The 18,639-nt window shown below is 38.5% G+C and overlaps 1 protein-coding gene across 4 annotated transcripts in view; it reads left to right on the top strand.

The window, feature by feature from the left end:
- Positions 1–11,087, top strand: part of LOC122886381 (sodium channel protein type 4 subunit alpha B-like) — a 46,643-nt gene extending 35,556 nt beyond the window's left edge. The window contains exons 20-28 of one of the 4 annotated variants that reach the window (XM_044218473.1): positions 732–905; positions 1,477–1,503; positions 2,894–3,016; positions 4,167–4,439; positions 4,634–4,687; positions 4,771–4,908; positions 5,111–5,215; positions 5,450–5,720; positions 6,620–11,087. In XM_044218473.1, coding sequence (XP_044074408.1) covers positions 732–905; positions 1,477–1,503; positions 2,894–3,016; positions 4,167–4,439; positions 4,634–4,687; positions 4,771–4,908; positions 5,111–5,215; positions 5,450–5,720; positions 6,620–7,851 — 2,397 coding nt within the window. In that variant the 3' untranslated portion in view covers positions 7,852–11,087. The remainder of the gene's footprint in view (positions 1–731; positions 906–1,476; positions 1,504–2,893; positions 3,017–4,166; positions 4,440–4,633; positions 4,688–4,770; positions 4,909–5,110; positions 5,216–5,449; positions 5,721–6,619) is intronic. The other 3 variants (XM_044218474.1, XM_044218475.1, XM_044218476.1) reach the window with 3 other exon arrangements.
- The last annotated feature ends 7,552 nt before the right edge of the window (positions 11,088–18,639 follow it).

Below are 18,639 nucleotides of genomic sequence, written 5' to 3'. Positions count from 1 at the left end.
TGATCAAATCTTCTCATAAAGCAGTAACCTCAGTGTTCTGTCATAAGCAGACGGTCACACTGAGCCAAACAGCAGCCCACACCACAACACAAGAGCCACAGACTTTGAACAGCAACCCACATTAGCCTGTCTGCTTGTTAACTTACAAACATGAACACACTTCTTGTCCTGCACCTGAGCTTGTTGAAAGAGCCACCAAACAAACATTCACCGGGGAAAAGTGCACTGCTAACAGTCAATTTGCAGGCTAGATAGCTAATTAGCTGGTGAGCTGCAGAACATTAAACAGCATGTAAAGCTACCTGCAAATGTCACTTAGGTCCAGTTAGATGCTGGTGTGGTCATTACTCTTCAATACCACTGCTAACAACACATTGTCTGCTCATGGGTTGTAAGTCGTTCTCCTGCCGGTGCTCAGCCTGCCAGCTGCAGTCAATCAAACACACAAACACTGACACGCCCCTCCAGCCGGCTGAGACGAAAAGGAGCATTTCTGATATTTCCCTAAAGACCCTTTTTCTTACTTTTAATAATAAATTACTATTAACAATACATTTAAGAAAAACATGTTGAGACTATTTTTGACTGCAAAAATGAATGACTAAATGTCATTTCAGTTGGACTTTCAAAGCAAAACACAGAACTTTCCGGACAGATGTTTTGTATGTTCAACCAACAGTAGTGTCGTGGTGTGGTGTGGTGGTCACACTGCTGTCCCTCTTCTGCTGCAGGCATTTGAAGATATCTACATTGAGAAGAGAAAAGTCGTAAAGGTGGTGTTGGAGTCTGCCGACAAGGTCTTCTCCTACATCTTTGTGCTGGAGATGTTCCTCAAGTGGATCGCATACGGCTTCAAGAAATATTTCACCAACTACTGGTGCTGGCTCGACTTTCTTATCGTGGATGTGAGTGAACATATTGCTTTATCTCACGTATTTTTGTTGCACTACATCAAAGGATGCCAGTAATTAAAAATCACTTGTTGAGAATTCAGGTGGAACTGTAATCCCTCTCATTGTAGCTGAATGTAGCTTTTCATGTTTGTGGGATTTACAGCTTGGCGAGTGTCACATTATTTACAGGAAAGCACTTGACAGTTCATTTATGTTTTGCAATAACTGGCCACTTTCTTGACTGAAATTGTGCTTCCCCCACCATCAGTTACTCCTATTTCAAACAAACTCTACTCAACTGTTTCAGGACCTGGATGAATTTACTAGAAACATACAGATTGCTAAATCACACACTAACCAGTTGTTACATTGCACAATTTTACATTTGCTTTAATGCCAGGATTTTGCCAGACAAATTAAAAGAAGTGCCCCAGTCATCTGATTCATGTTACACTTTGTGAGCGTCTTCATGTAAACTGTTGGGTAAAATGGATGTGGCGTAGTGTGTAGTCATCCAAAGTGCCCGAGGCGTGCAGCCCGAGGCCTGACTTGACCTCCTCTGATTTCACCTGCTGTTACACAGATTTCCACAGACCGCTCTATTGTTAGGGTAAGTTGTAGTTAGCAGGTCCCAGGTGAGTATGGGCTCTGGGATTGGAAACTTGCATCTGCATCACAAATGCTTCTGTGTTTCTTCACTCGTAAGTGCTTTCTGTTGTGATATTAAAAGCCACCGTCTTGTTTCTAAACAAATGCACTTCTTATGAAACGTGCAAATTTTTTGTTGTGCTATAAAACAGTCACTCTTTGAATCAGTTACCTCAGGACCTTGGCTTTTATATCAAAAACAAATGCAGTGCCATGTACTCTAAGGTTTATCTACAGAAGATCTGGTGTTCTTTATACAGCATATTAAACCTATAAAATGTTGCTTGACAGACGTTTTTAGTCCTATTGTTCATTTAGAAATGCACCGGTTGAGTTCATGTCTAAACTGTTGTGTCTACTTCATATACTGAGTCTTATTTGTTATGTTTGTTCAGAAAAAAAGACAAATCCTGTTGTAACTACCTACCTTTCGTTTCTCTCTATGAAAAGGACCACCTTACTTTCTTTTACTGTGTTTTAGTATTTTTCCGTCTGCACTTTCTTGGAGCCAAAGACTTCTCTTGTCCCGAGAATTAATTGAGTATCTTCTTTAGATATATTGGACAAACACATGTGTAAATAGACTTTTATAAAGAAATACAGACCATTGGGACCTTATTAGTCCCAAATTGTTTTTAATGAACTTATTGGATCAATTCGATGCAAATTGGGAAACAAATTTGGCAAAGACAGATATAAATTCTTTATAAAACTCACTCTATTTGATATATATACATATTTTAAATGTATATATAGCTGAGTATGCATGCATGGACACTATTTGTCCATGTGTGCATACTTGTCTGTGTTTTGTCATCATCAATCATGACATAAATTTATTATTTATTTCATTTATATCATGCCATTTTCATTCATAGCTGTCATCCAAGGGTCATTCAACAGCGGAATACCATTTTGTTTTGTCCGTTTTGGATGTAGAATAGAGTGGAAGTCTAAATTTGCTAAAAAATTATATTACAACCAAACCAAATCTAAACCTCAAAAATTAAGTAATTGTGTTCCTAACTGTGGAATGTCCCAAAATACACAAAAACTCTAAAATATGGCTCTTCAAATGTTTTCTTTTATGATCTTTATTATTATTATAGAATTATTTTATCTTTAAAAGCTATATAATTGCTCCTTAAATATATGCAGTTCCTTGACTGTGTTGATAAGACTATGCATGTGACGTTGCTTTATTCAGTGCTTTTCACTTCTTATTGTATTATTTTTTTTAAATGTTGCTACCTTCCCCCTGAAGGTTTAAACTTGAACAAGAACTGACTTGAATGAATTTGATTTCATTTTATGATTCTCAAAGTATACATGCCTTTCTGTACTCCACATAGGTGTCCTTGATAAGCCTGGTAGCAAATTCACTGGGATATTCTGACTTTGCTGCAATAAAGTCCCTGAGGACCCTGCGGGCTTTAAGACCTCTCAGAGCTCTGTCCAGATTTGAGGGCATGCGGGTGAGAAAAAAACAAAAAGTTTTCTGAACGACACTGATGTTACACATCCCTTTTACAACAGTTAAAGTTTCTGTTGACTAGTAATGCGCTGATTAATCTCAGGATTATTACCTCCACCAAGGAGGGTGTGTTTTCACCCTAGTTTGTTCATTATTCTGTCTGACAACTGAATAATCTCCTAGTAAAAAAGATTCCCATCACATCTGACATGAAGTTCAGACCAAAGATATGGGACTTTCCCTGTTTGACGATGATAGGTTTTAGCCATGCTAGCGGCATTGCTCTAGGGATGGCAAGGACAATTAATCAGTCAGTCAGTCGGTCTAATCGACCACTTTGGTCTAGGCTGAAATATTTTAACAACTATTTGGTGGATTGTCGTGACATTTTGTACATACATTCATGGTGTTTTGGAGGATAAATCCTAATGACTTTGGAGATCCCTTTACTTTTCCTCTAGCACCACCATGAGATTCACATTTGTGATTTTGACTGAAATGTCTCAACAACTGTTGGATGGATTGCCATGAAATTTGATTCAGACATTTATGCCCCCCTCAGGATGAGTTGTAATAACTTTTATGATCCTCTGACTTCCTCTAGTGCCATCATCAGGTCAAAATTTTAATTTGTCCAATACTTTGGTTTATTACCAAATACCTTCAGAACTAATAACATTCCCATCAGCCTCAGCTTTGTGTTTACTGCTAATTAGCAAATGTTAGCATGCTAACACGCTAAACTAAGATGGTGAACATGGTAAACATTACACCTGCTAAACATCAGCTTGTTAGCACTGTTGTCATTGTGAGCATGCTGACGTTAGCATTTAGCTGCTAGCATGGCTGTAGACTTGATGGATATGGCTTGATAGCAAATAATACAGGCATGTTTCCACTTAATTAGATTTAGCCTTAAAATATAAGTGATTTCTTTAGGAAGTTTGAGAAAAGTCGAGTTACATTTCAACTTGAAGGCACTCAAAACAACAAGAACCAGCAGAATAAGAACCAGCTTCATAATCAGACTGAATTGCCATAAATTGCTGTAAAAATCAAAGATGTGGGCAGCGATTCTGAGATCTGAAGCCAGGCTAATAGAGAACCTCAGTGCTGTGAGACTAACCTGTATCTTACCTGTTGCTCATCAGGTGGTCGTGAACGCTCTTATAGGAGCCATCCCCTCCATTATGAATGTGCTGCTCGTGTGTCTTATCTTCTGGCTCATCTTCAGCATCATGGGGGTCAACCTGTTCGCCGGCAAGTTCGGGAAGTGTGTGAACAGAACAGGCTTCATCCACAGTGTCACTGTAGTCAACAACAAGTCAGAGTGCCTCGCTATGAATGACACCCAGTTCTACTGGACAAAAGTGAAGGTCAACTTCGACAACGTGGGACTTGGCTACCTTTCCCTTCTGCAAGTGGTGAGTTTTTTCTGTTGCACTGTTGAATTTGGAATTTGTCAAATCTGTCAGACACGCTTTCATTTTAGGAATCATGTTGTGTCTTGAAGAATATACAGTATGTGATCATAATATTAGTTTTGTAATAGATAGATAAATGATTCACAATACAATGCAGTGCCCAGACAGTAATGTTGCGTAATACTGTATTATAGGCTACATTCAAAGGGTGGATGGAAATAATGCATGCAGCTGTTGATTCAAGAGGAGTAAGTATGTCTATCTACTTCCAGGGCCTACATCATAAACATGTTACGGTAACCAGCTGACTTATAAAGCTGTTTGGTTTCAGGTGGAGGAACAACCCATCAGAGAAATCAACCTCTACATGTACCTATACTTTGTCGTCTTCATCATATTCGGCTCCTTCTTCACCCTCAATCTCTTCATCGGTGTCATTATTGACAATTTCAATCAGCAGAAAAGAAAGATGAGTATTGAGAACACTGATGTCAGGCTCAGTCACAAAGAATTACAAAGTCATGGATTTGGAATATACATATTTCATTCTCCAGGGAAAACAAAATATGTATATAAGGAAAGAGCTTGTTTTTGCCACCTTCTGTTGATCACTAAACAATTATTTTAACATTTTTTATGTAAAAAATAATGTTTGGTGTTTTTGCCTATACTTAGGTGGACAGGATATCTTCATGACTGAAGAACAGAAGAAGTACTATAACGCTATGAAGAAGTTAGGATCTAAAAAGCCTCAAAAGCCAATACCAAGGCCTGGGGTAAAATAATCTAATTCTCAAATCCAACAAATTTGTCAGACATTGACTAGTTTTTGTACATTTTTACAACATCCTTTCACATAAATGTGTATATGTACTTTTTCTTACATATTTCATGTTGTATTAATAACCCCTAATCCTGCATATCGCCCTGCCTGCTAACATTCTTGATAATATTGTACTAATAATTTTATATTCACTGACTGATTTGCCACTTGTATTTCCCAATCCTAGAACATTCTCCAAGCCTTCTTCTTCGATCTTGTGTCCAAGCAAGCCTTTGACATCATGATCATGATGCTCATCATCGTCAACATGGTGACCATGATGGTGGAAACCGATGAGCAGTCAGAGCGCATGGAGTCCATCCTCAACAAGATCAACCTAGTCTTCATCGTGATCTTCACCACCGAATGCCTGATCAAGATCTTTGCCCTCCGTTGTTATTTCTTCACAGTTGCATGGAACATCTTTGATTTTGTGGTGATAATTCTCTCTATTGTGGGTAAGTAGAGACACACTGTAAAAACGAGATACCCCATTCACTATTACCTCTACCAAGGGGGTTATATGTTTCAGTACCATTGGTTTATCTGTTGTTTGTTAGCAGAATATCTTAATGATCTTTATGCTATTTTCTCATGTACATTCTTGAATTAAAAAAAATCTAGATGATGTATCCATGTGTACATATTTAATGCTGATCCATATCCAGGTGCAGAATAAAATATCTTAACATTTTCTTTTATTCAAATAACAGTAATAGAGGATTTTGCAGCCTTGACAAAGGCTTTGTAGTTAATTCTTTTTTTTTTGTCCTTCGTTCCTTTGATGCTAATTTCAACAGTATGTCATAAAAGATACACTACTGACTGCTGTTCAACAAAAACAATATGTATGAAAGTCTTAAAGCTGCATTAACCGATTTTTGGCCACTTGGAGGCAGTAGAACAAGCTGTAAACACAACTCCACCAACTCCCAATGGAAATATCTTTCCTTTTAATGCTCCATTATGTTCACCAGCTAGAAGCTAACTTTTTGTGTCGTTTGGTGCTGGACAGGTAGCATACAGTGGGTGTATTAGAGCTTTTTCATTGAAATTTGCTTCCTGCTGCGGCTAAAAACAAGGTTGTTGAAGGTGGTGAGAGTGAACCAAAACAGTAAAGTTGTGGGCTGTAAAACCAAAACCTTGAGCTAAAACGCACTAAAAAGCTCCATAGTGCTGAGGGGAACTGTAGAGTCTGATGAAAGTTTTTTGCGCTAGCGACCCCTTTCACATTACACAGTCATTTGATCCACTGTTAATATAAAACTTTTGATTAGTGCAGCTTTAAGTATATTTAAGTGCATCATTGTGCAATGAGACAAACCTACTCTTGCCTTGTCTTTCTCTGTCTTTTCAGGAATTGTTCTTGCAGACATCATTGAGAAGTACTTTGTATCTCCAACCCTGTTTCGAGTCATCAGACTGGCAAGGATAGGACGTGTACTTCGACTTATACGTGCAGCCAAAGGAATAAGGACTCTACTGTTTGCCTTAATGATGTCCATGCCAGCACTGTTCAACATTGGCCTCCTGCTTTTCCTTGTCATGTTTATCTATGCTATCTTCGGTATGGCAAACTTTGCCTACGTGAAAAAACAAGATGGGGTTGACGACATGTTTAACTTTGAGACCTTTGGGAATAGTATGATCTGCCTTTTTCAGATCAGCACCTCGGCAGGTTGGGACAACCTCCTGAGTCCTATAATGGCCAGCTCCCCAGAAGAGTGCGACGTTAACTTTGTCAACACTGGCACTAACACCCGGGGAAACTGTGGCAGCCCCTCAGTGGGCATAGCTTTCTTTGTCAGTTACATAATCATTTCTTTCCTCATTGTGGTAAATATGTATATAGCTATCATTCTTGAGAACTTCAGCGTTGCCACAGAGGAGAGTACAGAGCCACTGAGCGAGGATGACTTTGAAATGTTTTATGAGGTTTGGGAGAAGTTTGATTCTGAGGCCACACAGTTCATTGAGTTTTCCATGCTGTCAATCTTCGCTGACACTTTGTCGGAGCCGCTGCGCATAGCCAAGCCCAACAGGATCAAGCTGATCTCCATGGACCTTCCCATGGTCAGCGGGGATAGGATCCACTGCCTGGACATCCTGTTTGCCTTCACAAAGCGTGTCCTGGGTGAGTCGGGTGAGATGGACGCCCTCAAGCAGCAAATGGAGGAGAAGTTCATGATGACCAACCCCTCCAAGATCTCCCACGAGCCCATCACTTCCACACTGCGCCGCAAACTGGAGGAGGTGTCCGCAATCATCATCCAGAGGTGTTACAGGAGGCATCTGGTGCGCCGGCAGATGAAGCAGGCATCCTACCTCTACAGACAAATAAACTACGAGACTGTAGTGGATGTGGAGAATGCTCCAGAAACTGAGGGACTGATAGCCTCCATGATACAGCACTATGGACCTGTGGGGGTGGAGGTTGTACAGACAACAGAGGACACTTTAATGTCCTCACCACCATCTTATGAAAGTGTGACCAGGGCAGCCAGTGACCTCTCTGAGGTCGTCAGATCAATATCCAGAGACTCTGAACTCGGGGAGCCTGGTGAAAACTATGAGGAAACTTTTCTTTGAGACTCGATCGTGTGGAGAGTGTTTGTGTGGTTTTTGTCTGTTTTGTTTACAGCAGAAAATATAGCTCAAAATAGCTCATGGTCAAAGAGATGAACTTTTTTATGTAATAGCAGATACCAAGGAAATATGCAATATTTTTATGTAACTCACAGCCTCTGCTCTAATTGAACAACCCAGAAGTCAATTTTGTTACACAGTCACAACCTCCATGAGAGGAGGAGGACTCTAAAGTTAAACTTGTCCTCGCACAGTCTTGAAAATGAACATTTGGCAGATAATATCAAGTTTATAACATCAAGATTAAAAAAAAGATGTTTTTATGTATACCTATATAAAACATGAATAACACATGGGCTTACATGTGTTACATACATTCACTCAAAATGCCACATGATCTGAAGTTTTTTTTTTAACATATCAGTAAACACTGGACATCAACTTCACCACAGGACACCTTTGTGAATATTAAATTCTTATTTATAATTTTCAGAAATATATATAATAATATGTATAAAACGTGCGGCGCAATATTTTTAGGAATGTTTTTTCAGACATTATACAACTGTACAACAAACACAAAGTGTTTCATAGGCATAATGGAACAAGTCGTCTTCTTGGACCTGTGGTATTTGTCCAAATTCAGTCATTTTGCCACTCCTAGAAATGTTGATTGTTGTTAGCTCAATAGCAGACTAGCTAATTAGTTACAATCACTGAAATGATTTTACAACAGTTGACATTAGTTTATATTAATCTGTTTTTGTTGCAAAAACTCCTCATCACTTGTACAGTGAAGTTTGTATCAGAAGCAAAATATCACCTCAAGGCCGAGGACAAGAGAGACACTAAACAAATAAAATCCGGTTCACCTAATTGACCACAGACAACAGAAGGGGACACAGACCTACACAATAGCCTGCAAACAAAAAGAAAGAGAGACATTTTTAAAAGAGGGCTCTAAAAGAATTATTTTCATTGGCAGAAGTAGCTAAAAAAGTAAAGTAGCTAACAAAAACCAAATTCAGCTAAACATTAGCTACATTTCTTACACGAAACAGCATTTGAGAGTTTGTAAGAACAGATCCAAGCAGTTGTAATTACTAACCTGTGTTTGTGACAAAAAAATATTTAGGAAAAAATATATTTGTGTGAGAAAACGTTCTGCAGGTTTTTCACATTTTCTACATATCCAAATTATTTTGTGCACATATCCAGATGTTTTGATACTGATACAAATTCCACTCTCAGAGGCTTTGAAACACTTTTACTGCTGTGTGGCTGTCTGGTTCACCAACATAGCCGTGCAGTTCATAAACCAATAGGCCGGCAAGGTAAAATCAGACTGAGAATATTGAGCAGCACACACTTCTGACCAAACATTTCCCAATAAGCTACTATACTGTAGCTAGCAGGCTATATTGCCAACTAATGTTGACATGAGGGGTGAATTTGCATTTATGACTGTAGCTGCTATGAAGCTCTTATTCAGGTGTTACTAAAGCCTCATTTCCACTGCATGGTACGGCTCGGCTCGACTCGACTCGCTTTTGGCACCAGGTACTTTTCTCAATTTCGTTTTCCACTGCAGATAGTACCCACTCAATGTAGGCTGAATTCTTAGTAGATTGTCATAGTGATGCCGCGTGAAACTGCAGTGACATCAACTTCAACGCAAGACAAAGGGAACAGGAACTTTCACTGGATCCTTTCATCTGCAACCATGCAGAGGAACGTCTGCACTTCGTCAATTGACCACGGCATGGCTGCCATTTTTAAAAATCTGGGTCAAGTGAATAAAAAAATTGCAGTTGGTATTGATGGTCGCTTGGGTATTTAAAAATGGTGGGTTTGTGACGCAAGTGACAATTCTAGTGAAGATTCTCTCAGACCAATCAGTGGTCTGCAGTATTTTAACTCCACCTTTTAGTATCTGCGATACCAAAAAAAGTACCAATTACTATCCACAAATGTTGCCAATGGAAACCAAACGAACGGTTCCAAGCGAGCCGAGTCGAGCCGTACCATACAGTGGAAATGAGGCATAGTATAATTTTAACCAAAGCGGATATTTGCTCATAAAATTTTCCTATTTAAATTTTAACATTTTAAAATGTAAGAAAAAACACATGAATTAAAGCTAGGGTAGGTAATGTGTTTCAGAAGCATTTTTTGTTATATTTGTTGAAATTCTCTTTACATCCCGACAGCAATGAGTAAATCAAATGCTCTGAAATTTATTTTTTAAATATCTGATATCTGTGGCTGTCGCAGGCCTGTAATAAGCCTTTCCAATCATTTTATGAAATGATTGGCTGGCCTACCTGGGTGGCCTACCTGCCTATCTACCTGCGCACACTCTGCCCCTGCACTCATTGCGCATGAAAATGTGATTGAGGGAGTGGCTTTGGAGGGAGGCCTGAAGGGCGGGGGTGGGATTTCTTCGGTTGGATACTCAAAATCTAGCTGTCTCTTGCCAGTTTCTCCAACGTTACCCTAGCTTTAAAAATAAGAATTTCTAATGTTTGGGATGGGGTTTTTTTGTATTAGTTGTGTGATCAATGAAATGATTTCTTGAAATGCACTTTGATTGAGTTGCTTTATACTGTATGTGATAATAGAGATATGGACCCTGGTTAAAATAAAGTGCATTCAGGTAATGGCACAAACACATGAAGAAAAGCACAATTTCTTGTTATCTTATTGTTCAGTATATACTACTACTACTATGAAGAAACATACTGTAATGTTTCTTATGTGAAAAACTACAATTTCTACGGCAATTACTTATTTACTCAAATAAAGCACATTACAGGTTTAACTTGTATCGATTACATAGAAGGGCTATAGTATATAATCCCTGAATTATGTGCCTGATTTTGATTGTTGTCCGCACAACTCTCTGAATCTCTTTAGACCCTTTAATTTGATCTGATGGATGTGGATTGGAAGAGCATGAATGCACTGAAAGCTCATTTTGTAATTAACTGTGTAAACAACTTTGAGGCTGTGTAATGTATGTAAAGCTAATTTTTACCTATTTTTTGTAATGTATTTATATTGAAAGACCATTTCAGTGACTCTCATGATGGCCATAACAAGATATGATCAAATTATATAAATATACTGTGTTCATTTTTATATAAACGACTTTCCTTGAGAACCTGATGGCTGTATTGCATTTAGGTTGCTCATTTCATGGATTGTTTTATTAAATGGTAATAAAACTCTTTTCCATATTTGTGGGTTTTCCAATTCTCAGTACAGTTCAAATTGTTGGATGACATGTTTTGGATTACTCTGAAAACTTTAGCAAGGCTTTATAATCGTTAACACATTTAACTTAACATAACATTTAACTTTTATAGATATGGTTTTGAATTTACTCTGTTGTACTGAAAAACAAAAGCAAAATTCAACTGTGCAGTGTCTCTCCATTTTCTCATGAGGAACCAGTTAGCTGATTTGACCTCATTATAAGGCAGGACACTGTTAAATCTCTCTCTCTCTGATATTCATTTAAGTATGTTAGAGAGAAGATGCTCATGCACAAAGAAATATATAATGCTGCTGCGTGATTTACCCCCCAAAACTCAACTGTAGTCATGGAAAAATACAATATTAAATAATGCACAGCCATAAAAACTAATAAAACCAAAGAAACTGGAATTTCTCTTTTTTTGGCATTTGTGTGTATTTTCCGACTCTTCCTTCTTCAAGACTAAAAAGCAAGTTGTATTACAAATTGTTTTGTTATGTTTAGATTTCAGTGCCGAATTCAAGTTAATAGTTGAGCACTGCCAAATTTGCAGTTTGGGAAAAAAATCATCAAGGGTGCCAATTTGGATTTAGCCCCAAAGAGATTTCCTCTCTCTGGTTGTCGGGGTGATCAAATCCAACTCTGACCAGCTGGGATAGAGGGATAATCTGTGTGTAAAAAAAAAAAAAAATCACTTGTTTTAATTACACACTCACAGACACACAAATGCATGCATGCGCTCTCTCTCGCTCTCTTTCACACACACACACATACATACAGTACACATGTGGACATACATGCATTAACACTACTACCACCCACACACACACATACACAATACTTTTGCCATCCATCCTCATAATAGACAGATGCTTACTTTGAATTTAATTTGTGTTTGTGCGTGAAGTGCCAGAAAAATGTGACTTGACTGAATGTGACTTGGTAATTGATCTGATTTTTAAGCGTTTGGACATGTGGCGGAGATTAAAGCTTCATCAGAGAGAGCAAACATTTTTAAAAAGATTAAAAAGGCACTATGTCTAATTACAAAATGCACCAGCACACAGTAAAACACAGCAATGTCAACATAATGCATTCCAAATCGTCTAGATATATTGTGGACATGCTACTCTAATACAAAAGACATTTAATGAATTACATGTTCTCTGTGTGCCATTTTTTCTATTAACATTTAAGGAAGGTCATGAGTCACATCAAGTTTCATCATCATGAGTCAAAGAGGTCAGTGGGAATGCAATTCATTTTTATTTTTCATAATAGTAGTCTAAGTGTCTTTAAATCTGTCCATTGCTAGAGAGAACTTAATCATGTCAAATATGTATAAACTACTCAGTCAGTCCTGATATTTTGGATTATTATTATTGTTAATACTTGAAGGCTTTATTAGTAAGAAAATGACCAGTAAACACTAAACCAGTTGTGATGTTTTAAGGGGAAGCAGGACTCATTATGTTTTTCTTATGAATCTCTGACTTTTCTTCTGCCATTTGTTGTGGTGGTTTTTATGGTAGCCCATTTCTACCAAGAAAATAACTAAAAGACAAGGTAGTTAAAAGTTGGGTTATGATAAAATAAAAATAAAAACTACGTAAAAATTATTCAAAATCTTATTATCTCATAATTTTGACATGGTAAGTCATACTTTAGTTAAAATGGGAAACTTGTTAGCAAATAGTTGCCCATACACATCCTGCAGATACAGAGCAACATTAGCATTCATTTGGAGTTATGTTTTTGGCCACCTGGCAAATGTAAGTCCAATATTCACTTTCCTTTTAGCTCTGTTTTTGGTCTCTACTAACTCCGGAAAGATGCGCTTTCCGGAGTTAGTAGTAGGAAAGATGAAAGCTGAAAGATGCTATATAGCTCTGTAGAGTTGAGGGGAACTGCAGAGTCAGGTGAAAATTATCTGTGTGTTCAACACATACACAGTCATTTGATTAGTTGTTAATATAAAATTATTTTTAAAAAACGTACTGACTCAATAAGTCAAACTTTTGACTTATCTTGAGTAGTATGACTATTTTTACTTTATCATGCATAACTACTTTTACTGCTACTTGTCTTTTTTTGGCGGAAATGGGCTTCCATTGAATTTGCTGTAATAGTATGTACTGTTGTTGGCTTAAAAAAAAACTCATGATATATAAAGAATGTAAACAGCACTTCAGAGGACCCAAATTCCAGATAAAAATACTGAGGACATGACCTTGTTATCATCCTGTGGTAGCTACAGCCCTGCTCACCAATTTCCCTTCCACTGTGCTGGAATTTCATGGTGGAATGTGCTTTATATTGCTACATGTAAAGTTTACAAGCTACTTTTACTAAAATTCAAATTCAAAGTTACACTTAGCCTATGTATTAGCTACGGTTGCAAGTTATTAGCCCTAGTTGGCTGTTGGTGGTGACAAAGTAAAAATCAAGTTTGGCCTCACTAAGAGGGCTGAGAATCCAAAAGTCCAAGAGTAGAGGAAATAGCCTTTTTAGGTACAAGAGGACCCTTCTGTCAGTCACCATGCACTGCAGGGATTTACTTGGTGTCATGGTGGCTAACACTGCCCAGATGGTCTGATGAGGCACTATCTAATTACTTTTCCCATGTTTCCTCTATTTCTGATAAATACTTACTGGGCCTTCCCTGTTAGAAAGCCTTCACTGCCACCACCTGGGGATTCATGCATCTACAGATCAGTTTGAAGAATGACTAGGTTTAGTTTATTGGCACCTACAGTTGATGCTCTGACCTGTGTGTAAATTGGAGAGACACAAAAGGCTGTAAAGGACAACAAAGAGGCCAAAAACATAATAATACTTATGTCTAACTGTAGAACATGTGGTAGAAATTTCAGAGGCCAATCTTGGTATTAAGAATAAAGTTTACTTTTTTAACTGATATAGAGCCACTGCACAGTTACTAAAAAATATTAAATTAAAGAAACAGACAAACTGAACAATCCTGAGGAACATATATCACGCAAACATTTATGTATATTTGTTGATTTACTATGTTTTTATGATTTTCCATGCTCTATTCCCTAATCTCTGTGTAGTTTCAGCATGATCTCAGGTTCTACATCAGTCTCACAGATAACAGGTCACATGTAGGTATGTAATACATGATTTGCTATGTTTACATGTGCACAAGTGTAGCTCAGTGATTCTTAGAGAGGCTTGGAAAGAGTTTGATTTTACATTGTATACAGTGCACCCCCAAACCCACAAATTAAAGCAAACATCGCGAAAACTTGAAAGGAAATGGCATTCCAGCAACGTGGAAGAATCTTGTTTAGTCTGGCAAGATAGTCTTAAAACATATAGGAAAGCCCTACGTAATGCCAGAGCAGCCTACTACTCATCATTAATAGAGGAAAGTAAAAACAACCCCAGGTTTCTTTTCAGCACTGTAGCCAGGCTGACAGAGAGTCACAGCTCTATTGAGCCATGTGTTTTCTCCTATCGACCTTCTTCAACTAACTTCAACAATTAATTCATCTAAGTCATCAACCTGTCTCTTAGACCCCATTCCAACTAGGCTGCTTAAAGAAGTTTTACCCTTAGTTAACACTTCTTTACTGGATATGATCAATCTGTCTTTCTTAACAGGCTATGTACCACAGTCCGTTAAAGTAGCTGTAATTAAACCTCTTCTTAAAAAGCCCACTCTTGATCCAGGGGTTTTAGCCAACTATAGACCTATATCTAACCTTCCTTTTCTTTCTAAGATCCTTGAGAAAGCAGTCGCCAGTCAGTTGTGTGCCTTTCTAAATAACAACAGTTTATTTGAGGATTTTCAGTCAGGATTTAGAGTGCATCATAGCACAGAGACAGCACTGGTGAAAATTACAAATTACCTTTTAATTGCATCAGACAATGGGCTTGTCTCTGTACTTGTCTTGTTAGATCTTAGTGCTGCATTGGACTCCATTGACCATCACATCCTATTACAGAGACTGGAACATTTAATTGGCATTAAAGGAACCGCACTGAGCTGGTTTGAATCCTATCTATCAGATCGATCTCAGTTTGTACATGTTAACCGTGATTCCTCGCGCTTTCCTCGCGCACGCCAAAGTTAGTCACAGAGATCCACAAGATTCTGTGCTTGGACCGATTCTATTCACCTTATATATGCTTCATTCAGGCAATATTATTAGGAAACACTCCATAAACTTTCATTGTTATGCGGATGATTATATCCCAATTATATCTATCAATCAAGACAGATGAAACTAACCAGTTAGCTAAACTTCAAGCATGCCTTAAGGACATAAAAACCTGGATGATCTGCAATTTTCTGATTTTAAACTATGAAGTTTAAAAGAACTGAAGTTATTGGCCCCCAAACACCTCCGAGACACATTATCTAAAGTTATAGTTGCTCTAGATGGCATTGCCCTGGTCTCCAGCACCACTGTAAGGAACCTCAGAGTAAACTTCAAGGACTGCCTTCTTTCACCTACATAACATTGCAAAAATCAGGCACATCCTCTCTCAAAATGATACCGAAAAAGTAGTCCATGCATTTGTTACTTCTAGGTTGTACTATTTCAATTCCATATTATCAGGCTGCCTGAATAAGTCCCTTAAGACTCTCCAGATGATCCAAGCTGTGGCATGTGTACTGACAAGAACTAGGAAAATAGATCATATTTCTCCAATATTAGCTACTCTGCACTGGCTCCCTGTAAAATACAGTATAGAATTTAAAATCCTTCTTCTCACCTACAAAGCTCTTAATGGTCATGCACCATCATACCTTAAGGATCTCATAATACCTTATTACCCCACTAGAACACTACACTCCCAGAATGCAGGGTTACTTGTGGTTCCTAGAGTCTCCAAAACTAGAAAGGGAGCCAGAGCCTTCAGTTATCTAGCTCCTCTCCTCTGGAATCAGGTCCCATTTTGGGTTCAGGAGGCAGACACCATGTCCACATTTAAGAGTAGGCTTAAGACTTTCCTCTTTGATAAAGCTTATAGTTAGGGCTGGCTTGGGTGAGTACCGGAACCATCCCTTAGTTATGCTGCTATAGGCCTAGACTGCCGGGAGACTTCCCATGATGCACCTCTCTCCTCCCTCTCCCTCTCCATCTGTATGCATTTTTATCCCATTAATGCATGTTACTAACTCGACATCTTCTCTCTCCTGTAGTTTTGTGCTTTCTCGTCTCTCCTCTCCTGTCTCTTTCAGCAGGTATTTCTACCTACGGAGCTGCAGAGACTGGATCTTGGTTGTGGGCCGCATGCTGCCCCCGTGTTCCTGCACAACAGCTGCTACTACAGTTGTTATTGGCCTTGTTACTATTATTGTCATTATTATTCCTATGACTATCATTCCTATTGTTATTACTTTACTAATATTAATATTACCACTACCATTACATTATTACTATTTTAAAATTCTAGATGGACTTTTTGTTGTGCTTCCCTCTCCCCCACCCCCCTTCTCTCTGTCTCTCTTTCATTCCCCCCCCACTCTCAATCCAACACGGCAGCGGCGGATGGCCGCCCACCATTGAGTCTGGTTCTGCCCAAGGTTTCTGTCACCAAGTGCTTGCTCATGGTATGATTTGTTGGGTTTCTGTAAATAATATTATAAAGAGTGTGGTCTAGACCTGCTCTGTAGGAAAAGTGCAATGAGATAACTTCTGTTATGAATTGGCACTATATAAATAAAACTGAATTGAATTGAAATTGAATTCAATTACTGCTACATTACAATAGGCCTACATTTTGCATTCACTTGATGCTATAGGATATTTTGTCTTTTCATGCTGTGTGATTGTGTTACTTTTATGTGCTAATTAGAAGTTAAGTTGAAATTAATTCATTTGAGTCAAATGTGTTGAAATAAATGATTATTGAATTATGAAATGATATGTAAATTGTAAATCCTGAAATATTACAGCTGTTTGGTTGCTACAAGTGAGCTAATTGTAGCAGATGGTGGGTGGCGGTAAAGCAACGAGATGTCAATGGAAATACACAACGACTGGATCAGCAGGACGTGAACGAGGAAACAACAATCAGCAAAGTGTGGGAATTTCAAATCGACTTGAAGATACACTCTTGGTGGCAGCTGAGCACAACTACTCAGTGAATGGATCAGAGGTAGGCAGTTGGGCAGAAATGGATTATGATGAAGAGTATGAGGAGGAAATGAGGGGACAGATTAATGAAAAACGAGGCAAAGGGAATATAAGAATAAGAAATGACAGTGATGTGAGATCTGAAAGTGAGGAAAAAGGGCATGAGCAAGTCCAGAGGGAAAGACCTGAGAAATGTATTGTCATAATAATGTTTAATGAAAAAGCTCAAGAAAACATGAAGAAAGTAAACCCATTTATGCTAACAACAACTCTGGTAAGTAAGATAGGGGAGATACTATATGTGAAGGTCCTTATGATGGCAATCTCTTGGTGAGATGTGCGGATGAAGAACAACTTGAAAGAGCACTCAAACTAAAAGAGCAAAACATAAGGAGACGAGCACAGGGAGGGTGGGAGCACCAAATGGTGCCGGATGTAAAGGAGTGATCACAGGGGTTCCAATGAGTGTAGGTATGGAGGAACTAAAGAGGAATCTCAAAGGGGGAAAAGTAGTGAATGCACAAAGACTGTAAACAACAAAAGAAGGAGTGAAAAAGGATAGTGAAACAGTACTGCTTGAAGGTGAAGAAGAGAGTGTGCCAAAGAAGGTATTCCTGGGTTACCCTGTGAGAGTGTATGCGCCAAAGCCACTGAGGTGCTTTAATTGTCAAAGGTTTGGACACACAGGCAAAAACTGTAACGAGAAGAGGAGATGTGCAAGATGTGGGGGGCGACCATAATTATGGGAAGTGTGGAACAGGGGTGCAACCAAAATGCTGTAACTGTGGAGAAGTGCATAATGTGGAATGGGTGTGAGACAAGAGAATAAAATCCAAAAAGAGTGGAAAGAAGGATCACTTATGCAGAAGCTGTAAGAGTGTCCAGAGAACAGAGCAATGCTACTAATGAACAAGGAGCAATGGGGGTTCGAGAGCTACAACAAAGATCAAGTGGCAGGATTTATGTGGACAAAAGGGCTTCAGTTACATTCATTGCAGGAGTGATTAACAGTACAGCTGAAGTAAAATCAAATTATCAAATCCAGCTGGTTGTCAAAGCAGTTAATCATTTAGGATTAGTGGGACTGACATGGGAAGAAGTGAGGGAGAACCTCACAAATCAGTCAATCCCGAAAGCACCATGGGTTGGTTAATACTAATTATGGTAATTCTATTACAATGGAATGCCAGGAGCTTAAGGCAGGAATTGAAGCATTTCATTAAAGAAATGGCTGTAAAACCAGATGTAGTTTGTGTTCAGGAAACCTGGTTAAAACCAACTTTAGACTTTTTGGTACATGGATATACAGAGATAAGGAAAGATAGAAATCATGGGGGGGGAGGAGGTTGTGCTACTTTCATCAAACAAGATATTCCATATAAGGTATGGACGTGGTGGACATGTGGGAAAGGGGGGGGG

The sequence above is a fragment of the Siniperca chuatsi genome, linkage group LG13 (assembly GCF_020085105.1).
Source record: "Siniperca chuatsi isolate FFG_IHB_CAS linkage group LG13, ASM2008510v1, whole genome shotgun sequence".
Classification (NCBI taxonomy): domain Eukaryota; kingdom Metazoa; phylum Chordata; class Actinopteri; order Centrarchiformes; family Sinipercidae; genus Siniperca; species Siniperca chuatsi.
The sequence above is the reverse complement of the archived record's forward strand: the minus strand, read 5'-3'. Positions and strand labels throughout refer to the sequence as shown.